This window comes from Hemicordylus capensis, chromosome 2 (assembly GCF_027244095.1).
Source record: "Hemicordylus capensis ecotype Gifberg chromosome 2, rHemCap1.1.pri, whole genome shotgun sequence".
In the NCBI taxonomy this organism is placed as follows: Eukaryota; Metazoa; Chordata; class Lepidosauria; order Squamata; family Cordylidae; genus Hemicordylus; species Hemicordylus capensis.
The window spans coordinates 255,719,494-255,744,308 of NC_069658.1; the positions used below are offsets into that span (position 1 = coordinate 255,719,494).

The following is a 24,815-nucleotide window of genomic DNA, read 5'->3' on the forward strand; positions in this document are numbered from 1 at the left end:
TATTTAGGGCATAGGACCAAGAAAACAAGAGAAGAGAAATTAAAACCAAACTTTATTCACATTAAAATTTAGGTTATGAACACAGTATATCAGCATAATCCATTATACTATATTAAATAACAACATTATAAAAGCCAGCCTTGCAATATCCAGATGAATACTTATTAGTTTGCCATATGAATGCTTGAAATTCCACAACAGGGAAACATTTCCATGCAAATCCCCTAAACAGGATTAAGAGGACCTTCCATCAATTTGCCCCTGAAAATGTCTCAGGTTAGTATTACAAGGCAAGACTAAGATTTGGAAACCTCATGATTACCTCACTGTGTGTAGCCCTGTCCTCAATGCTGTTGATATTAGCAAGACTCTTTTGCTACGAAGTTCCATTCGATTTTCAAATGAGATTGTGTCAGAATTGTTTTTCTGCCTTGTGCTCAGCAGCTGCATATGTGTCCTAGAAGGGATCAGATCCCAGGAGATGGTATAAGTTAAAAGTAGCCAGGTCTCCCTCCTTACTGCTTTACCTTCCGCCACATCTCAGGTCCAGAGCCTGAGTATGGATCCATGCCCCACTTTGAACCAAGGATACATTTTCTCCCCAGAGAAAGAGACTTGGGGGAAAATGAAAAGCATTGTATTGGTCTCGGCATCAGAAAATGCCACTTGCCCTTGTTCATAATCCAGAAACACCAGAATCCTTCTTGGCTTCCTCATCAGTTTTATAATGACCTGAAAAGGAGAAGGTGAAGTGGAGTATGCAGTTCCATTATCCTGTAAAGCCCATATTCCTTCTTCAGTACTTATCCTAAATATCCCTTTTCTGTTGATAGACTCTTTGGCAACACCCACAGCCCAGCCCCCTTCCTCCTCCTCAATCTCCACTCCCCAGGAATGTTTCCCCGAGGCAAATCCATCAGAGCCCAGCACACATGCCTCTGTAGCAAATCTTAGAGAGCTGGTGGGCAGCATCATCCATTTAGTATTCCATTGCACATGTTTCCGATTCTCAGTCAGATGGAGTACCGGATGAGCTGTCTCTGGGTCCAGGGTCAAGTTATCTGCTGAGAGAGAAAGAAATAGGTTTGTTAAATGAATGAAAAAAATAAGAGACTGGAGAGCAAAGTTTCCAACATCACAGGGAAAGTGGGTGGCTTTGAAGTAGATCTCTGGTTTTAAACATTCCCCTTAGGTGTTTGCAGTTTGGCGTTACACTAAGCTAGGACAAGAGCCTAAAAAACCACCACAAAGTAGCACAAGAAGGTTGGGAAGAGGGAGCATACCTCATATCACTAGCAATATATGGCCATTACCTCTGATGAGCATTTTAAACAGGTTAACATTCAACACAAACATCCTTTTCTATTCTAGGCAAGTTCTCAGCAAGCTTCAGTCAGAGGAGAACAAGTTCTGTTAAGTACGTATTGGCTAGTGCCTGTGAGTGACCAATATACCTACCCCCCACCAACCCTCAGAGCAATATGTAACACATACACCCCTACCTGCTGCTAGCCCCAGAGGTATCACCTGGTTTTCTCCATCCATTTTCACAGCTTTGGACACAAACATGTGTTCTAGAAATTTGCCCCCCTCCCACTCCCCTCAACAACTGCTGTCAATCTGGGCTACAAAGAGCAGCTGTGATGGCAGGGGTGGCAGATGCAGTAATGGGGGTATTTTGCTGCTTGGCTGGTGCCTTTCTTAATTATCTGCCTCTTGAGGCAGCCACCTTACCTCATGAAAGAAATGCTTGTGTACCTAAGTAGGTGCTGCACTCAACCTACACTTGAGTGCTTAGCACCTACCAATCTATGGGACCACAAAGCTACCTGGAGGTTTCTCCATATGGTACAGCAAAAATGCCAGAGTATCCTGCACTTCCATTTTCACCATTCTGCCAAAGTGCAACTTTTAAAACATGCTTGTATTACATATTAAGGACCGATGGTCATCAAAAGAGCCATTGGCTATATGAACACCACTTTGCTGTTACCCTGTTGAAGTCATAAATTCCTACCTCATTTGAACTCCTCCCTACCCTATGTGCAGTAAAGCAGAAGTAAAATTGCCATTTGGAAAGCCTCCAGAAGTCATCCTCCCCCATCAAGGATTTTATTTGAACCCAGAAGCTTACTTCTATTCATCTGGCATGTAGATGTCAGGCTGGCTGTGGGAGGGAAAGGAGGACATGATTAAAACAGCACATTGTCCCTTCAGAGCCCTTCAGCTTCCTCCCCTCCAGCTTGACTGGGGCTTTATGCTTCTTGTAGCCTCTTCAGAGCATTTGTATGCTCAGATGCCCATGGGCTATGGAAAGGTAGTTTAGCATAAAGGGTTGTAAACACTTGAGAGCTGGTGTGGCATAGTGGCTTTGGTCAGACTTCTAGTTGCTATTCTTTCAGTGTTTATCTGCATCTGTAAACTGCCTTGAGACTTGCTGATTGGCAATATGTAGATATAACAAATACATGAGACTAACCTACAGGTCAGAAGTCCTTGGTTTGAATCTCACCTCTATGACTCACTAGCAAGCCACTCCCTCTCAGCCTCAGCTGTAGTATATGGACAATACCTACCCACTTATCTAAAGAACACAAGAACACTGAGTATTCAACAAGAAGTTCTGGCAAGAACGAATCTGCCTGCTTTCCTCTCACTATGACCTTAATTTATCATTGCCATCTTCACGTTAGCCCACTTCTGCCTCAAACATTCACGTGTCCACCATCTTGAATTGGAGTGGATGATAGCAACATGAACTATGCCACTGGGGTGTCCCTACAATCATACCAAATTTGGTTCAAATCGGTCCAAGCATTGTGAAGTTGCTAGTGGGACATGGATAGACACAGAAAGCTGGAGCATCTCATAAGCTTACTTTCCTTAATGAAGTTAGGTTAAAGAAGTATACCATACAAATGCCAAGTGATACTACTACTCACTAAAGGGCCCTTTCGGCACTGGTTTCTTTTCAAGTCTTGCCAATGTAGAATCCAAGGGAAAGAGTTTTGGTATGCAAGGTGGAGTGGAATCAGGAATATTAGTAGTTTAATGGAATAGATATTATTTACAGAGAGGCAAGCACGGACTCCTTTCAGGGCTCTTGCTGGCTGTTTGTTTGTTAGCCCCACCTCTACCCCAAGACTGGTGGAATGCAACTAACTAAAGCTCCAATCAAAAGCTGGTCGGGATCACGGAATGGATTAGCCAAACACCACAGCCAATAGGGACATTAAAAGAGACAACTGCTTCAATTCAGATCTTCAATTCAGATCCAGGTTTTGTCAGCATGGATTCACCAATCATCATCAAGCCACTAAGCACAGTTCCAAACAGTGTCCCCTCTAAGGCATGTACATGCGCGTGCATGGGTGTTGTTGTTTTTTAGTGTTAGTTCAGTAATTTTAGATCCCACTCAGGCTGAATCAGGAAGGCCCCTGATTCCTGAACAGAATTCTGAATGCATATATGCACACACTGCCTTGATACTGCTGCCTAGAACAAAACTCAATCTTCACACAGAAGAAAAAAAATTAGAGAGAACACTGGTTCAAACATATTGATATGAACTGATCTCTTAGACAGGACCAAATTCCAACTAACGTATTGGAGAAGCCAGATAACAGAGGGTCACAGGCATGGAGACAGCTGAGCGGCAGCCTGTGTGCACGATGTCATGTGTACGGGGCATGCCGGAGCCCTGAGGGAAATCCCCTCCCAGGAGCAAGAGCTTGCCCATCCTTTTCAGGCAGCAAGGAAGAGAAAGGGGAATAGATGAAAGGGGAATAATAATTAATAATTAATGCTTTCAGGCAGGAAACGCTGCCTAAAAGGATGGGCAAGCACTCACTCGGGGCTCTTAGTAGCCTGAGCGTGGGCGGTTCATTTGGGGCTCTTCCGGAGCCTGAGCCACAGACCCCTGGGGGCTTCAGCGGCCCCTACCATTGACAGCTCAGGTTCTTTGAACTCATTCGCACAATGTTGGCTACGCCCCTGGAGGATCACATAAATGCTTCAGCACATTTATGAAGTGTGAATGACCAGCTCTCCGGAGAGAGGAACGAGTCCTGAAACAGAATATGAATGGCAGGGGAACATTATAGTTCATAACTATCAGCTCAAAGAACCAACTCAGTTGTTGGGACTTGGGGGGTTTGCAGAATGAAAACAAAGTCGATTACTGCAGACCAGCTATCACCACCCAGCTTGGAGTAGAAGGGAGAGGAGAACAGAGGCTTAATGGCAAGTCATACATGAAGTCCAGGTCCAATCCCCAGCATCTCCTTTGAGAGGCTTCACCCAACATTTGGTTTAACAGGACTCAGAGCCCAATTTAAAAATCTATTTCTCATAGAGGTCATCTCCAGTCCTCCTCGGGGATTTATATGAATTTGCATTGCTCGCTTCTCCAATATCTCTCATTACCTCTGAAATGCTGCACGATACGCTTCATAGAAGGAATCTGATAAGAGATGTCCTGGATTTTATGCTTCAGACCTGGACGGAAAGCTATAGGGTTCTCCACCTTCTTTTGCTCCTTTTCCTTACATCTGGAGGGACACAAATCAAGTTACCGCCATCATAAAGATAAAGTTGTGCCGTTGAGTCGGTGTTGACTCCTGGCGACCACAGAGCCCTGTGGTGGTCTTTGGTAGAATACAGAAGGGTTTACCATTGCCATCTTCCATGCAAGTATGAGATGATGCCTTTCAACATCTTCCTATATCGCAGCTGCCCGATATAGGTGTTACCAGTGGGGATTCAAACCAGCAACCTCTTGCTCCCTAGGCAAGTTACTTCCCCACAGCAACATTAGACAGCTTGCCTCCATAATGCTCTTGATGAAAGGCAAGGGCTGATCACAGGGGCATCTGAAAAACTGAGTTAAACACCAACAAGAGATGACATTCTAGGGCTAATTGTCAAATTAAAGATCCTACAAGTCATCAGGTCCAGATGGAAGACACCCAGTTGTTCTCTAAGGAATGACCAATGTAGCTAAAAATATGCAACTTGTCACGAAGTATCAGCCTGCTTACTGGATTGGAAAGTAATCAAGATTAAAACTGGTTATTTTTTAAAAAGAATTCAGAGGAAGGCGGGAAATTACAGACTAGTTAGCAGACTGGGATATTTGATCGAAAGCATGAGCAGAGAATTAATATGAACAGAGAATAACAAACCTTGCCGAGGAAGAATCAGCATGGCTTTTGCAAAGCAAGTCTTGCCTCACCAACTCTGGCGGCGGGGGGGTGGGGTGTTTCTATCCAACAAGCACATGGATAGAAGTGATCCAATAGATTTGGATTTTCAAAAAAAAGAATTGACAAAGTATTTCACTAAAGATTCTAATTAAACTTAGTCAGGGAATAAGAGGATGGGCCCAACTGGCTAGGCAACAGGAAGTAGTGTATAGAAGTGAAGAGACTATTATCATGAAAGAGGAAAGCATGCAGACCTCCAAGATCTGTAATGGGACTGGTGTTATTCATACATTATCTGGGCTGCTTCCAAAATGGCCCTTCAGCAGGGCTGGGGTATTGCAGATGAGTCAGCAGGAAGCAGAATTAGTTTTTGCAAAATAGCATTATCAACTCTGAAAGACAATGGTGAAAAAGGCAAATTCCATGTTGCAGCACTAGCTTGGATTATGTTAAGAGTCACAGATTCTTAAACTTAGTATTTAGAGAAGCCTTAAGCTTCAAGCAACTCATTTGCAAGGCTACAATCCAGAGAATACACTACTAGGTAAATTCCTAAGGTATTTGTTAACAATTAAAGATTTACATTCTCAAGAGAAAGCTTCTATTAAAATAGCAGTTTACTTCTTTTGCTTCTAGTACAGCATATATAGAACAGACAAAGTATAAGACTTCAACACAACTGGATGAGAAAGGGTTTTTCATGAAAAGTAATTTCAAGTGGCACTGTCATACTTCCAAGAGCCAGATGAGGTGCTAACAGCAATATGGAATTTATCTGTAGGTACCCTCTTTTATCCTAAAGATTTATGAGCAAGCAAGACTCCTAATTAGAAAAACATGTCAGAATTCCACTCCCCTCAATAGATGACTAGTTGTCATGTAGACATCTTCTGGGCTACTCAAGTTTAGAAACGTCCCAGGAAACACAAACATGAAGTTACATACCAGTAGATCTGTTTCTAGGTCAGCACTGAATATAGGGAAAGAAGGGGTGGTTTTCTTTTTGGTACCCTTGATAAGTCAGTAAGTTGACCCTTCCATCTTCATACTGCCTCTGAATACCAAATGCTGAGGGCCAACAGCAGAGGAAGGCATTGCCCTACTTGTAGCCATCTGGAGGCACTTCGGAAATGGGGTGCTGGACTAGATGACCCTTGGCAAGAAGAGCCCCGTTGGATCTCATAACAACTGGCTGTGATTTCCATCTGTATATTCATGCATATATGCAGTTGAGTCAATGAAGCCAATTCACATACAATGATGGCAGGATTATTCCCATATCTAATGGCTCAACTGCACACTTGCTTGAAATAGTCACTAGGGTCAGTGGGGCTTACTCCAAGGTAAGTACACCTAGAATTGCAGTCTACATTTCTATATAAACAATTACTAATATTTATACGCCACTTTAGCAGTTCACAAAGCAGTTTACATATAAATAAATAAAGATGCTTCCCTGTCCCCGAAGGGCTCACAGTCAAAAAAGAAACACAAGATAGACACCAGCAACAGCCGTTGGAGAGATGTTGTAGTGGGGTTGGATAGGGACAGTTGCTCTCCCGCTGTTAAATATGAGAGACTCACCACTTTAAAAGGTGCTTGTTTGCTCAGTTATTGGGGTATGCATGATATGTCAAGCCATGCACAATAATGTGCATGTATATCTAACGTAGCTCATGAACAAGCCCATTTCACCTATCTAAATACAGAACATCTGTGTATCAGCTTGCTCTATCTATCTATCTATCATATTTTTACACCGCCCAAAACTTACGTCTCTGGGCGGTTTAGAAGATTAAAAAGTAAAACATTAATTAAAAACAAAACAAAAATTTAAAAGCAAGAAATGTAAAACACAATTTAAAAATTTTAAAATAATATTCTAAAAAAAAACATTCAAAACAATCAAAACAATGTCAGTTAAAAGCCTGGGTGAAGAACTGCATCTTTAAGGACTTTTTAAAGGATGTCAGAGATGGGGAGGCTCTTATTTCACTAGGGAGTGCATTGCAAAGCCTCGCGGGGCAGCAACGGAGAAGGCCCGTCCCTGAGTAGCCACCAGACGAGCCGGTGGCAAATGCAGACGGACCTCTCCTGATGATCTCAATGGGCGGCGGGTTCATTATGAAGAAGCTGTTCTCTTAAAAACCCAGGGCCCAAGCTGTTTAGGGCTTTATAGGTTATGACCAACACCTTGTATTTTGCCCGGAAACATATTGGCAGCCAGTGTAACTCCTTCAATACAGGAGTAATATGGTCTCTCCTAGATGACCCAGAGACCAGCCTGGCTGCCGCATTCTGGACCAACTGTAGTTTCTGGACTATGTACAAGGGCAGCCCCACATAGAGCACATTGCAGTAATCCAGTTCCATTCCATTTAGAGTTCCATTCTCTTCCCTGCATCATCCATCACCTCATGTTGAGATATTCCACAAACCATATATTACTAGGAAGACATAGCTGCCGGTTTTGCTGCTAGACAGGGGTGGAGCCACCATTGGGCAAACTGGTTCAAAGAACTCGGGCCGCCACCAATCAGGGGCCACGAGTGCAGCCCCAGACACGACCTCCGCATCTGATGTCAGATGCAGGGGTGTTATTTCAGTACCAAACAGGGCTGCATGGCCCCGTTTGGAGCCAAAATTGGCCCACACTGCATTGGCAGCACAGCCGGAGTGACTCTCCCTGCCTTAAAAGGCAGGGAGAGTCGCTCCAGGTCTTGCAGCCAACGCAGAGGGGCCAATCGATCTCCCTCCCAAACAGGGCCACATGGCCCGGTTTAGGAGAGAGATCAGCCCATGCTGCATTGGCAGCATGGCCAGAATGGCTCTCCCTGGTTTTAAGGCAAGGAGAGTTGCTCCGGCCCACTAGGGATGTGCATAAAACCGGTTCTCCCGGTTCGGTTCGGATCCGAACCGGGTCCGAACTGGACCAGGGTGGTTCGGTTTTGGTTTTGCCGAACCACCCCCCCGGTTCGGTTCGGATCCGAACCGGTTCGGATCTGAACCGAACCGGTTCGGATCTCAAAAAATAGCTGGTTTGAAAGGGGACCTTGTGTTCTACCTGCCACCCAAATTTCAAGTCGATTGGACCTTCCTCTGATTTTTTTACAAATTTTCTAAAAATTTTCAATTTTTGCCCATAACTCCCTATGTGGAGCACTTAGGGGCAAAAAGCTGGGGTGGGTGGTAGCCACCAATGGGTGTCCTCCACCCCAACAATCCCAAGGCAATTGGTTGCTCCTAGTATTATTGGTGAATTTTTGAAAAAAAAAATTCCCATTGACTAGAATGGGGGTTTGGGGCTGCCCCAGACCCGGCTCTGTGGGGCAGCATCACCACCAAAGTGGGTCCAGGGCCATGGCAAAAATGGCCTCAGTCCTTCCCAGCAATCCCCGGAGAGATAGGAGTGATGGTTTTTTTAATTAAGATTTTCTAAGGCATTAAATAATATCTAATTGGAAAGAATAGAATGTGTGTCACTGGGTGAAAGGTGATAAAAAGCCACATAGAGAGACAGTTATTCATTTAATGCCTTAGGAAATCCTAATAAAAAAACCATCACTCCTATCTCTCCGGGGATTGCCGGGAGGGACTGAGGCCATTTTTGCCATGGCCCCAGACCCACTTTGGGGGTGCTGCCACCCCACAGAGGCGGGTCCAGGGCTGCCCCCCAAAAAACCCCAATCTAGCCAATGGGATTTTTTCTCTTCTTTTCAAGAAATCCACCAACAATGCTAGGGGCACCCATCAATTGCCACCCCAGCCTTTTTGCCCCTCTCTCTGGGCGCCCTAACACTTAACACCTAGTACCTACCACCTACCCAAGCAAGATGACACTCAGAGAGACAACACACCAACTCTCTGATCTAACAAAAAGGCCACTGCTGCTGCTGCCTGCCAGCAGTGGAGCAGCACACTAAGCACACACACAGAGAAGAAGCAGGAGGCGGAGTGTGGATTCTATGATAGCATATTAGAGTGGATTGATGGTGTCTCATTGAAAATCTCATTTGCTATCATAGAATCCACACTCAATACTAGGGATGTGCAAAAAATTTCGGGCACAGAACGATCTGTGCCCGAAACGAACAATTTCGGGTGATTCGGGGCCGAACCAAATCACCCCCGATGTCCCCCGATATTTTTCGGGCACGAGCCGAATCACCCGAATTTTGGGCATGAAAAATTCGGGTGATTCGGTTCACGGTTGATTTTTGGTGAATTTTTAAAGTTTTAGTGACTTTGGGGCAGTTCGGGGGCATAGCATGGGATCTGGGCAAAAGGAGTGGGGTGGGGTGGTAATGCCTAATGGGTGCAGGCTACCACCCCAATTTCAGGGGGATTGGGCCAAGGGCTGATTTTTGGTAAATTTCTGAAAATTTCATGTCTTTGGGGCAGATTGGGGCATATTGGGGCAGAAAGTGGGGACTGGGGCAGAATAGTGGGGTGCCGTGGTAGTGCCTAATGGGTGGAGGCTACCACCCCAATTTCAGGGGGTTTGGACAAAGGGCTGATTTTTTGAGAATTTTTGAAGTTTTAGTGACTTTGGGGCAGTTTGGGGGCAGAAAGTGGATCTGCCCCAAAATAGTGGGGTGGGGTGGTAGTGCCTAATGGGTGGAGGCTACCACCCCCATTTCAGGGGGATTGGGCAGAGGGCTGATTTTTTGAGAATTTTTGAAGTTTGGGTGTCTTTGGGGCAGATTGGGGGCAGAAAGTGGATCTGCTCCAAAGGAGTGGGGTGGGCTGGTAGATAGTGCCTAATGGGTGGAGGCTACCACCCATCCCCAATTTAAGAGTGATTGGGCAGAGGGGTGAATTATGGTGAATTTATTTGTATGAGGTTTGTCTTCATAAGGTGAAGTGTGCTAAATTGATTACTTCCTCATATTCATAGTAAGTGTGAAAAAGTGAAAGTGGGGTCATGAGAGTTGTTTAATTGAAAAATATCTCATTTGCTATGATAGAATGAGAATTCACACCTCAGAAGTTTTTTCTGAGGTGTGAATTCTCATTCTATCATAGCAAATGAGATATTTTTCAATTAAACAACTCTCATGACCCCACTTTCACTTTTTCACACTTTCCTTTACTATGAATAATATGAGGAAGTAATCAATTTAGCACACTTCACCTTATGAAGACAAACCTCATACAAATAAATTCACCATAATTCACCCCTCTGCCCAATCACTCTTAAATTGGGGATGGGTGGTAGCCTCCACCCATTAAGCACTATCTACCAGCCCACCCCACTCCTCTGGGGCAGATCCACTTTCTGCCCCCAATCTGCCCTAAAGACACCCAAACTTCAAAAATTCTCAAAAAATCAGCCCTCTGCCCAATCCCCCTGAAATGGGGGTGGTAGCCTCCACCCATTAGGCACTACCACCCCACCCCACTATTTTGGGGCAGATCCACTTTCTGCCCCCAAACTGCCCCAAAGTCACTAAAACTTCAAAAATTCTCAAAAAATCAGCCCTTTGTGCAAACCCCCTGAAATTGGGGTGGTAGCCTCCAGCCATTAGGCACTACCACCCCACCCCACTATTCTGCCCCAGGCCCCACTTTCTGCCCCAATATGCCCCAATCTGCCCCAAAGACATGAAATTTTCAGAAATTTACCAAAAATCAGCCCTTGGCCCAATCCCCCTGAAATTGGGGTGGTAGCCTGCACCCATTAGGCACTACCACCCCACCCCACCCCTTTTGCCCAGATCCCATGCTATTCCCCCGAACTGCCCCAAAGTCACTAAAACTTTAAAAATTCACCAAAAATCAGGATTTTGCCCAATCCCCCTGAAATTGGGGTGATAGACTCTACCCATTGGGCACTACCACCCCACCCCAAAATTTTGCCCCTGGGCCCCTTTTTACCCCTCTGAATCGATTCGGATTAAATCCGAATCCGAACCGAATCAAGGGTGATTCGGGTGACCCAGATTCGGGCACAAAACAGAACAGGGGTGATTCGGTTCGGGTCCGAGCCGAATCACCCGAAATCCCGAATTGCACACCCCTACTCAATACCTCAGAAACAAGAGAACCCTGTACCCATGGGGGTGCCCCTACCAGCGATCTCTGTACCCCATGGGTTAGAAACCCATGGGGGTGGTTGGCACCCTATGTGCACTACACCACCACTTGCTCTGGGCCACCCCAGCACCCCCATGTGCACTTATAGGGCTGCTGAAAGCTCCATTATAACTTATTATGAGGAAAAACCTTAAAGACGCGTAAACTTCAAAAATCACTTAAAAATCACCTCTTTGCCCAATTCCTTTCAAATAATTCTGATAGATTCCTTGACCAACCTAGGAACTACCATCCACCACACTGCACCCTACGACACCCCTTTCCCCCCGACGTGAAGCTATACATTTGCTGCAATCCTAATTATTCTCTATGAGGAATTCAAAAATACTTAACAATTCACCAATAATCAGAGGAGTGTCCAATTGCCTTGAGATTTTTTGGGTGGTAGGCACCCATGCCTGTCTACCACCCACCCTGCTTTTGTGCTCCTAAGTCCTCCACAACAGGGTATATGGACTGGTTCGGGTCCCATTATACTCAATGAGAAAAATTAAAAATATTTCAAATATTCATAAAAAATCATAGGGGTGTCTGATTGCTTCAGGGTTTGCATGGTTGTTGGCACCCATGAGTGCTCCACAATAAGAAATAATGGCCTGGTTCGGGTCCCATTATATCCTATGAGAAAAAAATAAAAATATTTTTCAAAAATTCATAAAAAATCATACGAGTGTCCGATTGCTTTGGGGTTTGGGTGACAGGTACCCCTGGGTGCCAGCTACCATCTGACCAATTTTCAGCTTTCCGAACCGATCCAAACCGGTCCGAAACGAACCACCCCCAGTTCGGTTTGGATTCGAACCGAACCGGGGGTGGTTCGGTTCAATCCGAACCTCCGAACCGGAACCGGTTCGGACCGGAACCGGTTCGCACATCCCTACGGCCCACGCAGCACAGGCCGATCTCCCTTCCAAATGAGGCCACATGGCCCCATTTGGGAGGGAAAACACGTCCCTTGCATCTAATGTCAGGCGCCAAGGCGTGACTAGCCAGGCCCCTGTATCTGATCTCAGACATGGGGGCAGGGGCAAGGGGCCATGGTGGTGGCCGCACATGGGCCACTGCCAGCCTCCCCACGCTCCTGCTGCTAGATGATCAAGAATGCCTAATCTAGGTGTTATTCTAAGCAGAGAGCACCCCACAGTTTGTTTCTAGAGATATATAACTTGTCCTTGACTCAAAAACCCAAAGCCTTCCCAACATTACATAGGAGAGGAAAATAAAAACATACCTCTGCGAGATGCTTTTAATGTCCTAGAGGGGAAAGAGAGAAAATAAGAGGGAGCTTTAGTCCAGTGTGCCTCTTTATGAGGAACCCCTGAACCCTGGAGAAGGTTGTTACCCAAGATTCCAGCTGATCAAGATTGTCTTGTTTCCATTGGGATAATGATTTGCCAGTTTACCCAGGCAGAGAAGGCAAGCAAGTCTTTCTGAAGAAATTATGGCCAGCCAACACTACCTAAACTTGCTGGACCTCCTTGCTTCTGCCGTAACAGTCATTGCTTCCTGTTCAGGACAGCGGCATTATTTGTCCCTTAGTCAATGCCAGTTGACTAAGGGACAATGCTGGGGAAAGTTGAAGGAAAGAAAAGAAGAGGATAACCAAGCAGCAAGATGGATGGACTCGATTACGACAGCAATGAAAGCACCACTGAGAGACCTTAAAGGCCAAGTTGAAAACAGATTATCCTGGAGAGAATCTATCTATATGGTCGCTAAGAGTCAACACCAACTTGACGGCACTTAATCAATTCCTGTTCCCCACAGGCAGGAGAAGAGGGGGGGGCTTTAGTTACTGGTTTCTCCTCATTTCTTACTGCAAAACAGTACAATTTCACACAATATTTTAAAAACTAAACAATGAAAGGAAGCTGGTAATTAAACTATTCCCTCCTTCATTTTTAAAAAATATTTTTAATTCAGTTTTTCCACAACACAAGAAGGGAAGCACAAATAAAAAAACAAACAGAAAAAGGAGAAAGAACACATAAGGACTTCCATCTCATCAATGAAACAAGTGTCAACAACAATACCCAGGTCTTGCCTGTAGTTTCATCGATCTCTCCCCGGTAAATCATACAGAAATCAACTCTGGGACATTTTTAAAGCATTTGTTGTTACCCCTCGAAGGCCTGATAAAAATCCATTTTATAATGTGTTTTTAGATAAGCAAGAAGAGGGTCCCAATCCCTTTTAAAATCTTCAAGTTTATTTCTCAATAATGCTGTTAATTTTGCCATTTCTGCCAGTTCTAATACTTTAAGTATCCAATCCTCTTTACTTGGGCAATGACTGTCTTTCCATTTGCAAGCAAATGTCAGTCTTGCTGCTGCTGTCAGATACATAATGAGGATCCAGTATTTCCTCAGCAAAGCATTGTTGTCGATGCCTAATATTATTGTTTCTGGGCTCTTGGGAAAAGTCATTTTAAACACTTTTTTAACCTCATTATAAAATAAATCCCAATAGCCTTTAGACTTTTTACAACTACTATTCCCTCCTTCATGAGGGAATAGTAATAGGTTTAATGATGCTAAATTCATCCAAAGCGCAACCAAGTTGAAAACAGGTAGAAGCCACTACTCAACACTTCACTGAAGTACAATTGCAGTGTAAACTGGTGAAGTAAGAACTTTGCAAATGAAATCTTTTAAAAGAGAGACAGGAGGACAACACTGGAAGTGCACAGGATAGCTTGGGTTCTCAGTAAAGACTAAATGAGCCAAGGATGCCAGTTCAAGATTAAATTATTAGTGTAGAAGCAACCTTGGATTAAGAGCTGCCATTTCTCTAGGGAAACCTCCTGAACAGGGATTATCTAATAAGAGATCAGCAGGAGGTTTAGGACAAAGAACACGAGGCACTTCTTCATAGAGTACATGATCTATGGATTTGTTGTCACAAGATGTGGAGATGACCACTAGCTTAGACAGCTTTAAAAAGGGAATTAGATAAATTCATGCAGGACAAGTCTGCCAATACTACCGTATTAGTCATGATGGCTATCTGCAGAGGCATTATGCCATTGAACACTCGTTGCTAGGAAGCAATGGCAGCAAAAGGGATAGGCTTTCATCTCCTGCTCGTAGGCTTCCCAAGGGAATTTGCTTGGCCAGTGTGGGAAACTGGATGCTGGACTCCATAGGCCTTTGATTGGCCTGAGCATCCAGCATGGCTGCTCTTATGTATGCTCTGGGAGTTCTGGTCATGGTCTTACCTGTAGGAATTCCTCAGCTGGTTGCTTACATTTCTCCTCTATCTCCTGGATGAAGCTATCGCAAGAGGAGATTTCCTCAGAGAGCTCAGCAACATGCTTCTCTCTCTTCTTCACAACCTCCTTGTTCACCTTCTCTACCCGGGCCAGGAAGAGGCGCTCCTGTTCCTCCAAGAACTGGTGCAGTTCTTTAAACTCAGCCACCACAGTCTGCATATCAGTTTTTGCCTGCCTCTACAACAAAGAGTGAAAGGACCAAAAAGAGGTGTGTTTTCAGTTCCTTTTCCAGCACAGTTCATGCCCACATCACTCCCACAGCAGGAAAAGTCATTGGGCACTCTGTGTAGTTGCAATAACAGTTAGAGACTGAACTACTACAGACCATGTTTGCTCTGGTCCCCAGTAGGGATGTGCACGAACTGGTTCAGACGAACCTTTTACGGGCTTCTGAACAGGTTCAAACACCAGGGGCGGGTTTTAAGTTCATGGCTGGGGGTACCACTTTAAGGGCAGGCAGGGTGCTCTTAACCACCACCACCCCACCAGCCTCATTGCCTGTAAAAGTCTTCAGGGCGGCAGGGCCACCCCTTCTCCCTCTTCCACTGGAACTGGCCAGAAGTACCGGCGTGCGGGCACATCAGACGGGCACACATGCAATGTGCGCATGCACATCCAGTACTTCTGGCCACTTCCAGTGGAAGAGGGGGAAGGGGCAGCAGGGAGGTACACTGCCACCTCGAAGACTTTTACAGGCAATGATCGCTGTATTTTCCCATTGTAGGAATTTGAGATTCTGGGGATTGTTTTCAATATGATCCTGCCAAGTCAAAGCATTTTACCCCTGTTGTAGCATTTAAATCTGGAAAGCACCCAGACATGTCAAGTTGCTACTTATGCTACCCTTCTTCACCCCATTCTGCCTTTAAGCATTACAGAAGGTAGCAGGCAAAGATTTCACTCAGAGACTGCCAGTTGCTAACTCTTACACTATCAGCTCCATTCAAGTAAGAGTGCTTACCAACAGCTCCTCACTTTCCTCTTTTTTGCTGGATATGAATCCCACAGTTTTTTCTCTTGCCTCTTTGATAGCCTCCAGAAGGCTTGAAATCCGGCCCTAAACAAAGACGACGTGATTTAGGGTCAAACATTCCTTCAGGGGTTTGCAATTCTCCTGTTCAACAGACAGGGCCAATGGGGGCAGGGGACAGGAGGGCAGACCACTTGATAATGCTAGGGGCCTCAAAAGCAGGAAGTGGCCAGGCCTCTATGGACCTCGGAGAGAGCCTTTCACTAGAAGCCTAATAGCTGGAGCTACAGAAGATGGAGACACCAAACTGTCCCCCTAATACAGAGCAAGTCACAGCAGAAACTGAGAAATTATGTACAAGCCTGCTTGTAAAGAGAGAAAACTGAAGATTTTTGTAGTCTCTGGGTTACAGATAATCAGAATGAGTAGGTGGGAAACAAGCAGACATTGCTGGTTAGAGATGTAGCAACCATAACCCAAAGCACCATCACAGCTGCTTGCAAATGCTACTTGCCAGCCAGTTGCAGAAGCTCAAACTGAGAAGCTGTGTGAATCTTTTTACAGAGTAAAAGGATACATCTAACCAGGCAATTTAAATACACAATACAATAAAATGTGGTATGATTGATAAGGACATGGCATCATCACCAGTGTGATGTAGTGAGCCAGCGTGATGTAGTGGTTAGAGTGCTGGACTAGGACTGGGGAGACCTGAGTTTAAATCCTCATTCAGCCATGAAACTAGCTGGGTGACTCTGGGCCAGTCACTTCTCTCTCAGCCTAACCTACTTCACAGGGCTGTTGTGAAAGAGAAATTTAAGTATGTAGTACACCGCTCTGGGCTCCTTGGAGGAAGAGTGGGATATAAATGTAATAATAATAATTAATAAGGCAAGTATGTGCTATTGTCTCTGTTCACACAAGTTTTTGTCACACTTTGAAAACCTGTGAATTCTGGCCAGAAATGACAGCAAGACAAAAGGAGTATGTATGCCACATTAAAATAATTCCTCTGTTGTACCAGGGGATTTTTCAACATATGAAATGCAGGGGAATTCCTCCTGTCCCTCCAATGAGGGGCTCCTTTTTCATTCTGCTTGGTCTCTCTAAATGTCTATCAGTGGTTAGTCTTGTTGGGGTTGCCAACATTTCATTGCCAGAATGAGGGACACAATTTTGTGGGGGCTGGCTGGGGGCTGGGAGGTGTATGCAGTGGTAATCAAGAGCCCGAGTATCATTGACGTACATGTAATTGAATTATATGTTATTGAATAAATGAGGGACAAATGCTGTCCCTATAGGGACCAACAATTCATCCCTGAAATGAGGGACATCCTGCGTAATGAGGGGCAGTTGGCAACCCTAGTCTTGATGGCTATAGCCTATCCCCAGGTTCAGAGCTAAGATGTTTTTGAATACTAGTTGTAGAGGAGCAGGAGAGGTGCCATGCCTTCATCCCTTGCTTGGGGGCTTCCCGATCTGGTGGACTGCTGTGGAAGACAGGATGCTGGACTAGATAGGCCATAGGCCTGATCCAGCAAGGCTGTGTTATGTGGTGTTTATAGTCCCCCATTCAGAGCCACATCAACAGAATGTTAGTCCTGCAAATCAAGGTGGCCACAAAGCTGTTATTCCAGTTGTGTTAGAACAGAGCTATGGGGGACTCCAACACTTGTTTGAGAGACAAGAGTAGTGGGCCTTCTTATGGGATTAGAGCCCTCACTACAAGCACTAGAGTTTTAGTTCCTGCTGGCATTTTCTGTACACTGTAGTGAACAGCCACAGTGGTTCCAACATAAGAATAGCCCCACTGTATCAGGCCTAAGGCCCATCTAGTCCAACATCCTGTTTCACAAAGTGGCCCAGTACCCACCAGATGCCCTGGAGAAGCCCAAAGGCAAGAGGTGATCGGCAAGGTCACACCCTCTCTCTTGCTGTTGCTCCCCTGAAACCGGTATTTAGAGGCATCTTGTCTCTGGGGCTAGAGGTGTGGTAAGAAAGCAGACTGCAGCTATTAAAAATTCACAAGTGTCCCATTGCTGCCATCCTGCTCCATGCAAAGTCCACCATTGCTATATACTCTCCCAACCACTCCACTAGCCAATGTGCATGCACAGCAGTCAGCTGAGGGACCAGCCTACTAAAAACGCTTGATTTGACTGAGGCTTGTTTACATCACTTCTTGAATTACTACCTTATGTTCCTTGGCAGCCTCCTCCGTTGGACTGACACGGTGAGTACTGTGATGCTGGGATTCTCTGCAGACCACACAGATAAGGGCTTCATCCTCTTCACAGAAGAGTTTCAGAGGCTCCAGATGTTTCTTGCACAGCCTCTCCTTTGGCCCCCCAGCTTCCTTCTGCGCTTGGCAACTCAACTGCTTGAAGATTTCAGCCACATTTGACAATTGCTTGTTTGGCTTGAAGCTCTTTTCCTGAATAGCTTCTTCGCACTGGGGGCAGATGACATTTGGGCTTAGGTCCTCCAAGTACTGCACCACACAGCTTTGGCAGAAGTTATGCCCACAATTTAAAATAACAGGATCTGTGTAGTACTCCAGACAGATGGTACAAATCACTTCATCCTGCAGACGTGACACAGAATCCCTAAGATTGTCCATTATCTCACTTTCCTATAACCTGCTTCCCTTAGAAACTTGCTATACCTGAAGCAGTAGCAAATAATATAAACTTTTCCCTGACAATCTGGCACGACACCAGACAACTTAGAAACCTGGAAAAAGCAGCACTTTCAGTTAGGATTACCACTTTTTAAATAGGAAAGAGAGTCCAAACCTTTCACTGCTGCATAATGGGAAGAAATCAACAATTTCCCCCTTGTATACTCATGCTGGGGAAAGGTTGCAGCTGCTGATTTCTGCTTCTTAAAGGCACAGAGACCTTGCCTATTAAACAGGTAGCAGCTCTTATGTTTAATCCTTTTGAATGAATGGGTTTGGAAGAGTTGGGTTACTATTTTAACTATTTTAAAATAAAATTATTTATTTTATTATTATTCATTTCTTTTACAATTGTATGCCATGTCTTGCCACTGCAATTATTATTTTTTACATTTTATATCCCGCTCCTCCTCCAAGGAGCCCAGAGCGGTGTACTCCATACTTAAGTTTCTCCTACTTCAACAACCCTGTGAAGTAGGTTAGGCTGAGAGAGAAGTGACTGGCCCAGAGTAATCCAGCAAATATCATGGCTGAATGGGGATTGGAACTCGGGTCTCTCAGTCCTAGTCCAGCACTCTAACCACTACACCACACTGACTCTCCAACCACTACACCACTGCAATGAAGCATGCAAACTGGTGTACATCATGGGGTTAAAATTCAATTAAAACAATAAACTGTTACATAAAAAATAATAAAACGAGAAATAAATAAAAATGAATTCTATAGGGGGTTAGAAATCCAGTGGAAAACCACCACAGGCCTGATGAAACAGTCAGATATAGCTCTGAATGGTGATGAAAAGTTAGCAATGAGAGGCCTAGACACATCTCTTGGGGCAGGGAGTTCCACATCCTAGGCCTTGCCACTGAGAAGGCCTTATCTTTTGTTCTTACCAACCATTCCTCAGCAGGTTGGCAAGACATGCAGAAAGGTCTTAGTGGACAGGCAGGATCATAGGAGAGGAGACAGTCCTTTGGATTGTCTGGTGCAGGTGCTGAAAATAACCTGCACTTTTAAGGGACGGGGTTGCAAACCTTTCCTACAGATTCTGTTCTAGTGCCCTTAATGATACAGAAATTAAGCAACAGTGAAGCTTCATCTCCATAGTACCAGGAAAAGCTCTGCCTACTCAATTTCTGCACGGCAGACTGCACAGAAGCAAGGCACAGGAGCAAGGCCACTTAAAAAGTTGGCAACTCTACCTGTGTTCCAGGTTGTATAGCTTGATTGGTGAAGGGCAGTCTAGTAGTAGTTCTTTTATTGCAGCCATAGGCCAAACAGAATGAAGGGCAGTCGAAGTGGGTGATGGTGGAATGGAATGGAATAGAATTATCATTGCGATCATTGACCAGACAAAAATACAACACAATAGATAAGTAGTAACCTCCAGCAATCATGGTTCTGCCAGTACTTTCTTACAAAACAATGTTTACAATATAACAATATGTAGTATATTTATTTATTTATTTATTTATTTATCTACTCATTTATTTATTTATTTGATTGCTATACCGCCCTTCCAGAAATGGCTCAGGGTGGTTTACATAGAGAAATAATAAATAAATAAGATAAGATGGATCCCTGTCCCCAAAGGGCTCACAATCTTAAAGAAACATAAGACAGACACCAGCAACGCCACTGGAGGTACTGTGCTGGGGGTGGATAAGGACAGTTACTCTCCCCCCCCCCGCTAAATAAAAGACAATCTCCATGTTAAAAGGTGCCTCTTTGACAAATTAGTACAATCGACACTCATGATTTTACCAATTGCTTCCTAACACAGCTTGCAGTGTAGCAAAATTTTGACACTTTGGTGAAAACATTAATATCACTGTTGGACAAAAAGAGAGACACATAAAAAGGCCACTGGCCTACCTGGGAATCTAGACAAAATAGATGACAAAAGTGCCAGCCAAATATCTCTATTTTTAAAAAACCGTGAAGCAATACAAGATGAATCGTCTCAACCACTCCTGATTGACACGGACATAACCATTAAGAGAAAGGAATACCAAGATAGAGACCTTCTAAGAGAGCAGGTGATGGTGGGTTTTCCTTGGATCAGAAACTTGGATTAAATGCCATTTTGGCCTTTTCTGGACCTGTGATTCCATCAGTCAATTTTTACCATTCTTCTGAAAGTATGCTTCCCCACTCTGGTTCCACTCTGCATCAGTAAACAAGAGCAGGGATTCTCAACGATGGGTCCCCAGATGTTATTGGACTTATTGGACTTCAACTCCCAAAATCCCCATCTGCAGTGGCCTTTGGTTGGGGATTATGGGAGTTGAAGGCCAATAACATCTGGGGACCCAACGCTGACAATCCCTGAACTAGAGGATACGATGTACTTGTAAGTAGTTGCAGGATAAAGGATTTAATCAGCCGCACAAAACATTCAAGTCTCAAGGCCAGTGTATGCATTTAGTGTAATGAACTCGTTAAGTGTTTCCTGGATTCTGCCATTGCAGAATGTAGGTTGAGGAGCACATATTTGAATATTCCCCCGTGGTGGTGGTGGTGAGAGATTGCCCTGTACACAGTAGGCAAACTCATCAGAGAAATGACTGTGTTAGAATCTTTCTTCTTGACATGCTAGTTTTCTACATGCACTATCCCTGCATCTCACTTGTGAAATGGGCTGTAACAGCTTCTGCTTTCAATGCAGAAGGTCCTCGGTTCAATTCTTAGCATCTTCAGGTAGGGCTGAATCCGTATAATGCAGCTTCCGCTTCACATATGAAAGCATCATGTACTGTTTATGCTTGAAAGTCACAATTACAGGGGAAGCCAGTTCAGTTTAGTGCTGGCAGTGCCAGTGAGGACTATGTTGGACTGTATGCTCTTCCTATAAACTGTTCCTCAGATATTCAGCCTGATCATATGCAATCTTACTTGGAAGTAAATAATGTTTTAGTAAGTTTGGTGGTGGAACATAGGATCATAGGAAGCTGCCATATACTGAGTCAGACCATTGGTCTATCTAGCTCAGTATTGTCTTCACAGACTGGCAGATGCTTCTCCAAGGTTTTGCAGGCAGGAATCTCTCTCAGCCTGCATATATACTTTATAACCCTGTGAGTTTCCAAATCCTTGTGTGTAAATCTTTGTAGATATATGATGTACAAACAACCACTTCGTATATAATTGTGCTTTGGCAACGTACTGTATGCTTTGGTAGTTTGTTGGTTCAATTAAAAAAACAAACTTGTCCTAAAAAAAAAAAAAAAAATCTTGTCCTATCTTGAAGAAGCCAGAGAGGGAACTTGCAACCTTCTGCTCTTCCCAGAGCAGCTCCATCCCCTGAGGGGAATGTCTTACAGTGCTCACACAACTTTTAAAAGGGCAGTCAAGACTCATTTGTTCACCCAGGCTTTTAATTAGATATTGTTTTAATTGTGTTTTAATAGTTTTAACTTTAAATTTTAATTGTTGAAATGTGTCAGTCTTTTTATTGGTTGTTTTTATTGTTTTGTAAACTGCCCAGAGAACTTGTGTTTTGGGCAGTATAAAAATATGTTAAATAGATAGATAGATAGATAGAGAAAGTCTCCCATTCATATACAACCAGGCTGGACCCTGCTTAGTTAACGGGGCATGCCCCTACCACAAGACCAGCTCACAAATGTCTTCATGTATCTTCTCTTGCAATGTCAATGTAAACTGAAACTATTCTGAGAGGTTTTTCCCCCCTCCAGTATTTTTCACAAGACTGATGCTCATTCTGGTAGATTTCAGGCCTGTCTGGGAGGATTGCTAATTGGGCAAAGAGGCACCTTTCAGAGTAGTGACTTTCTTTCTTTATAATAAGCAGTGGGGAAGCAACTGGCCCTAATCAACCCCAGCATAGCATCCCTCTAGTGGCTATTGCTGATGTCTACCTTGTGTTTCTTTTTCAGCCTGCAAGTTCTTTGGGGACAAGGGACCATCTTCTTAATATTATTCTGTCTCTTTCGGAATAACTTTGAAACCTTTATTGCTGAGAAGTGGTATATAACAGTCATAGTATAGTAACCCCAATCTTTCCAAGGTTGGGGCTAACTGCGTGGCAAGAGTTTTTTCCTCATGGAGTGAGTTGTTTTGGAAGGCAGACCTGCCCATGTTCCATCTGATGTTCAATTATTATTTCATTCCATTATTAATGAAAAATAAAAAGGTTGTAAAACCTATGCTTTGGTTATTATTTATTTATGTATTTATTTATTCAATTTCTATACCGCCCTTCCAAAAATGGCTCAGGGCACTTTACACAGAGAAATGATAAATAAATAAGATGGATCCCTGTCCCCAAAGGGCTCACAATCTACTATCATCTCTATAATCTCTATTATCCTTGCTCAGTTGCCAATCTCTTTGGAGAGATATTTCACCTTACCTTACCATTTGGATTCAAAGTTTCTGAACCAACTTATGGTTGGTTTCTGAACCAACCACACACTTGATTTAGTCTTTTGTTTGGATTGCGTGTGTGTGTGTGTTCCATGGGTGGGAGATCTGGTGGTTTCCCCATTGTCATGGATGGATCACTACCTGGTTAAGGTTGGTTTCACAGCCACAATTCACTCCTGCAGGGGTGGTGGACCCATTAGGATGGTCCATCCGAAAAGGCTGCTGGACCCAGTAGGATTCCAAAAAGTCTTGGAGGGTTTCAAAGTTGGTCAGTGATTCTGTTGATGCCCTGGTGGGAACCTGGAATAGGGAACTCACTGGGGCAGTAGACATGATTGCTCCTAAGCGTCCCTTCCAACCTGCTTCTAAAATGGCCCTTTGGTATACTGAGGAGTTGCGAGGGTTGAAGCGGCTGGGTAGGTGACTGGAACACACATAGAGGAGAACTTAGCTCGAATCTGACAGGCTTATGCAGTAGCGATGCATGCGGCAAAACAACAAAGATTTTGGTCTGTGTGCATTGCATCCACAGGTTTGTGTTCAGAGCAGAGCTATCCTGGGTTGTGAAGAGTTTGATTTCTGCTCCTGCTTTAAACCAGTCCCTGGAAACATTCTGTCGTTATGCTTTTAATGGGTTCTTTGTGGACAAAATTTCCTGTATTCAGGACAACTTAGACTCTACTACTTTTGCAGGGTCTATGAAGGAGGTGTCCAGCAATCCCACTTGTAGTATTAGATTGGATCAGTTTCAGCCTGTGACTCCTGAGGATGTGGACAAGGTGCTTGGGACCTACTACTTGTTCTCTGGATCCTTGCCCGACTTGGCTGCTTCTATCTAGCAGGGAAATTGTTGGAGGTGGCCTGGTGAATATCATAAATGCATTGCTGAGGGAGGGGAGGGTGCCTCCTTGTTCGAAGGAGGCAATGATTGGATCACGTCTTAATAAGCCTTCCCTGGACCCCTTAGCGATGGATACTTATAGGCCAGTCTCTAATCTCCCTTGGTTGGGCAAGGTGATTGAGAGGGTGGTGGCCAACCAGCTCCAGGCAGTTTTGGAGGAAACCGATTATCTAGACCCATTTCAAACTGGCTTTAGAGCTGGCTATAGGGTTGAGACAGCATTGGTCGGCCTGATGGATGACCTTTACCGGGGAATCAACCAAGGGATGTGACTCTGCTGGGCTTTTTAAAATCTCTCAGTGGTGTTTGATACCATCGACCATGGTATCCTTCTGGACCGCCTGTGGGAGTTGGGGATAGGGGGCACTGCTTTGCAGTGGTTCCACTCCTACCTCTCAGCTAGATTCCAGATGGTGGAGCTTGGTGAAAGCTGCTCCTTAAAACGGGAGCCATTATATGGAGTCCCTCAGGGCTCTATTCCATCACCAATGCTTTTTAATATCTACATGAAACGGCTAGGTGAGGTCATCAGGAGATTTGGTGCTGGGTGTTATCAGTATGCTGATGACACCCAAATCTACTTCTCCTTTTCATCGTCATCATCAGGAAATGGCATTCATTCCCTAAATGCCTGCCTACAGGCAATAATGGGCTGGATGAGGGATGACACATTGAAACTGAATCCAAACAAGACAGAGGTGCTCATTGTAGGAACTCATTGTAGGGAATTTGAGAGATGAGTTAGACCTTCCTGCACTTGATGGTGTTGCACTCCCCCAGTAGGAGTAGGTATGCAGCTTGGGAGTACTCCTAGACCCAGGCCTCACCCTGGTATCTCAGGTGGAGGCTATGGCCAGGAGTGCTTTCTATGAGCTTTGTCTGATTCGAAAGCTGTGTCCATTCCTTGAAGAGGATGACCTCAAAACAGTGGTGCATCAGCTGGTAACCGCCCGGCTTGACTATTGCAATGTGCTCTATGTGGGGCTGCCTTTGTACATAGTACATACTGAATGCTATGACCATGTATTACCAGCATGGGAGATTTGACAACCTTCTTCCTAGCCATTCTCCTTTCATATGAATGCAAGGAGCACTTTCTTCCTAAGAGAGCACGCTTAAAAGCCACTGTGGGGGCTTCGATTCCTGTCTGCCATGAAACAAAACAGTTATGGCACTTATTATTTTTTAAAAACATTAAAATCAACCAGTGGACCAATCTCCTTCAAAACCCACAAACTTTATACTATCAGCATGTACAGCCAGCCAGCATGTGAAATTTCAGACTTTCTGGCCAGTAGTTT

General features: G+C 44.4%; 1 protein-coding gene and 1 long non-coding RNA gene across 5 annotated transcripts; one reads left to right on the top strand and one right to left on the bottom strand.

Moving 5' to 3' along the window:
• Positions 1–34: 34 nt before the first annotated feature.
• LOC128341808 (tripartite motif-containing protein 10-like) lies at positions 35–18,363 on the bottom strand. Of its 4 annotated transcripts, none has more exons than XM_053288357.1 (7): positions 17,736–18,363; positions 15,533–15,628; positions 14,518–14,748; positions 12,532–12,554; positions 4,426–4,550; positions 2,135–2,167; positions 35–1,061 (listed from the first exon to the last, which is right to left on the bottom strand). In XM_053288357.1, the coding sequence occupies exons 1-7, from the start codon at positions 18,159–18,161 to the stop codon at positions 541–543; spliced, it is 1,455 nt and encodes a 484-aa protein (XP_053144332.1). In that variant the 5' UTR covers positions 18,162–18,363; the 3' UTR covers positions 35–540. The 4 variants fall into 4 exon arrangements, with proteins under 4 accessions (XP_053144332.1, XP_053144331.1, XP_053144334.1 ...); XM_053288356.1 differs by having other exon boundaries at positions 35–1,064; positions 17,736–18,362; XM_053288359.1 differs by lacking the exon at positions 4,426–4,550 and having other exon boundaries at positions 923–1,061.
• A 2,371-nt stretch (positions 18,364–20,734) lies between these two features.
• On the top strand, positions 20,735–22,393 carry LOC128341810 (uncharacterized). The gene is made up of 2 exons (XR_008314592.1): positions 20,735–20,924; positions 22,124–22,393. It is a non-coding gene; the product is annotated as an uncharacterized LOC128341810 (long non-coding RNA).
• Positions 22,394–24,815: the final 2,422 nt, after the last annotated feature.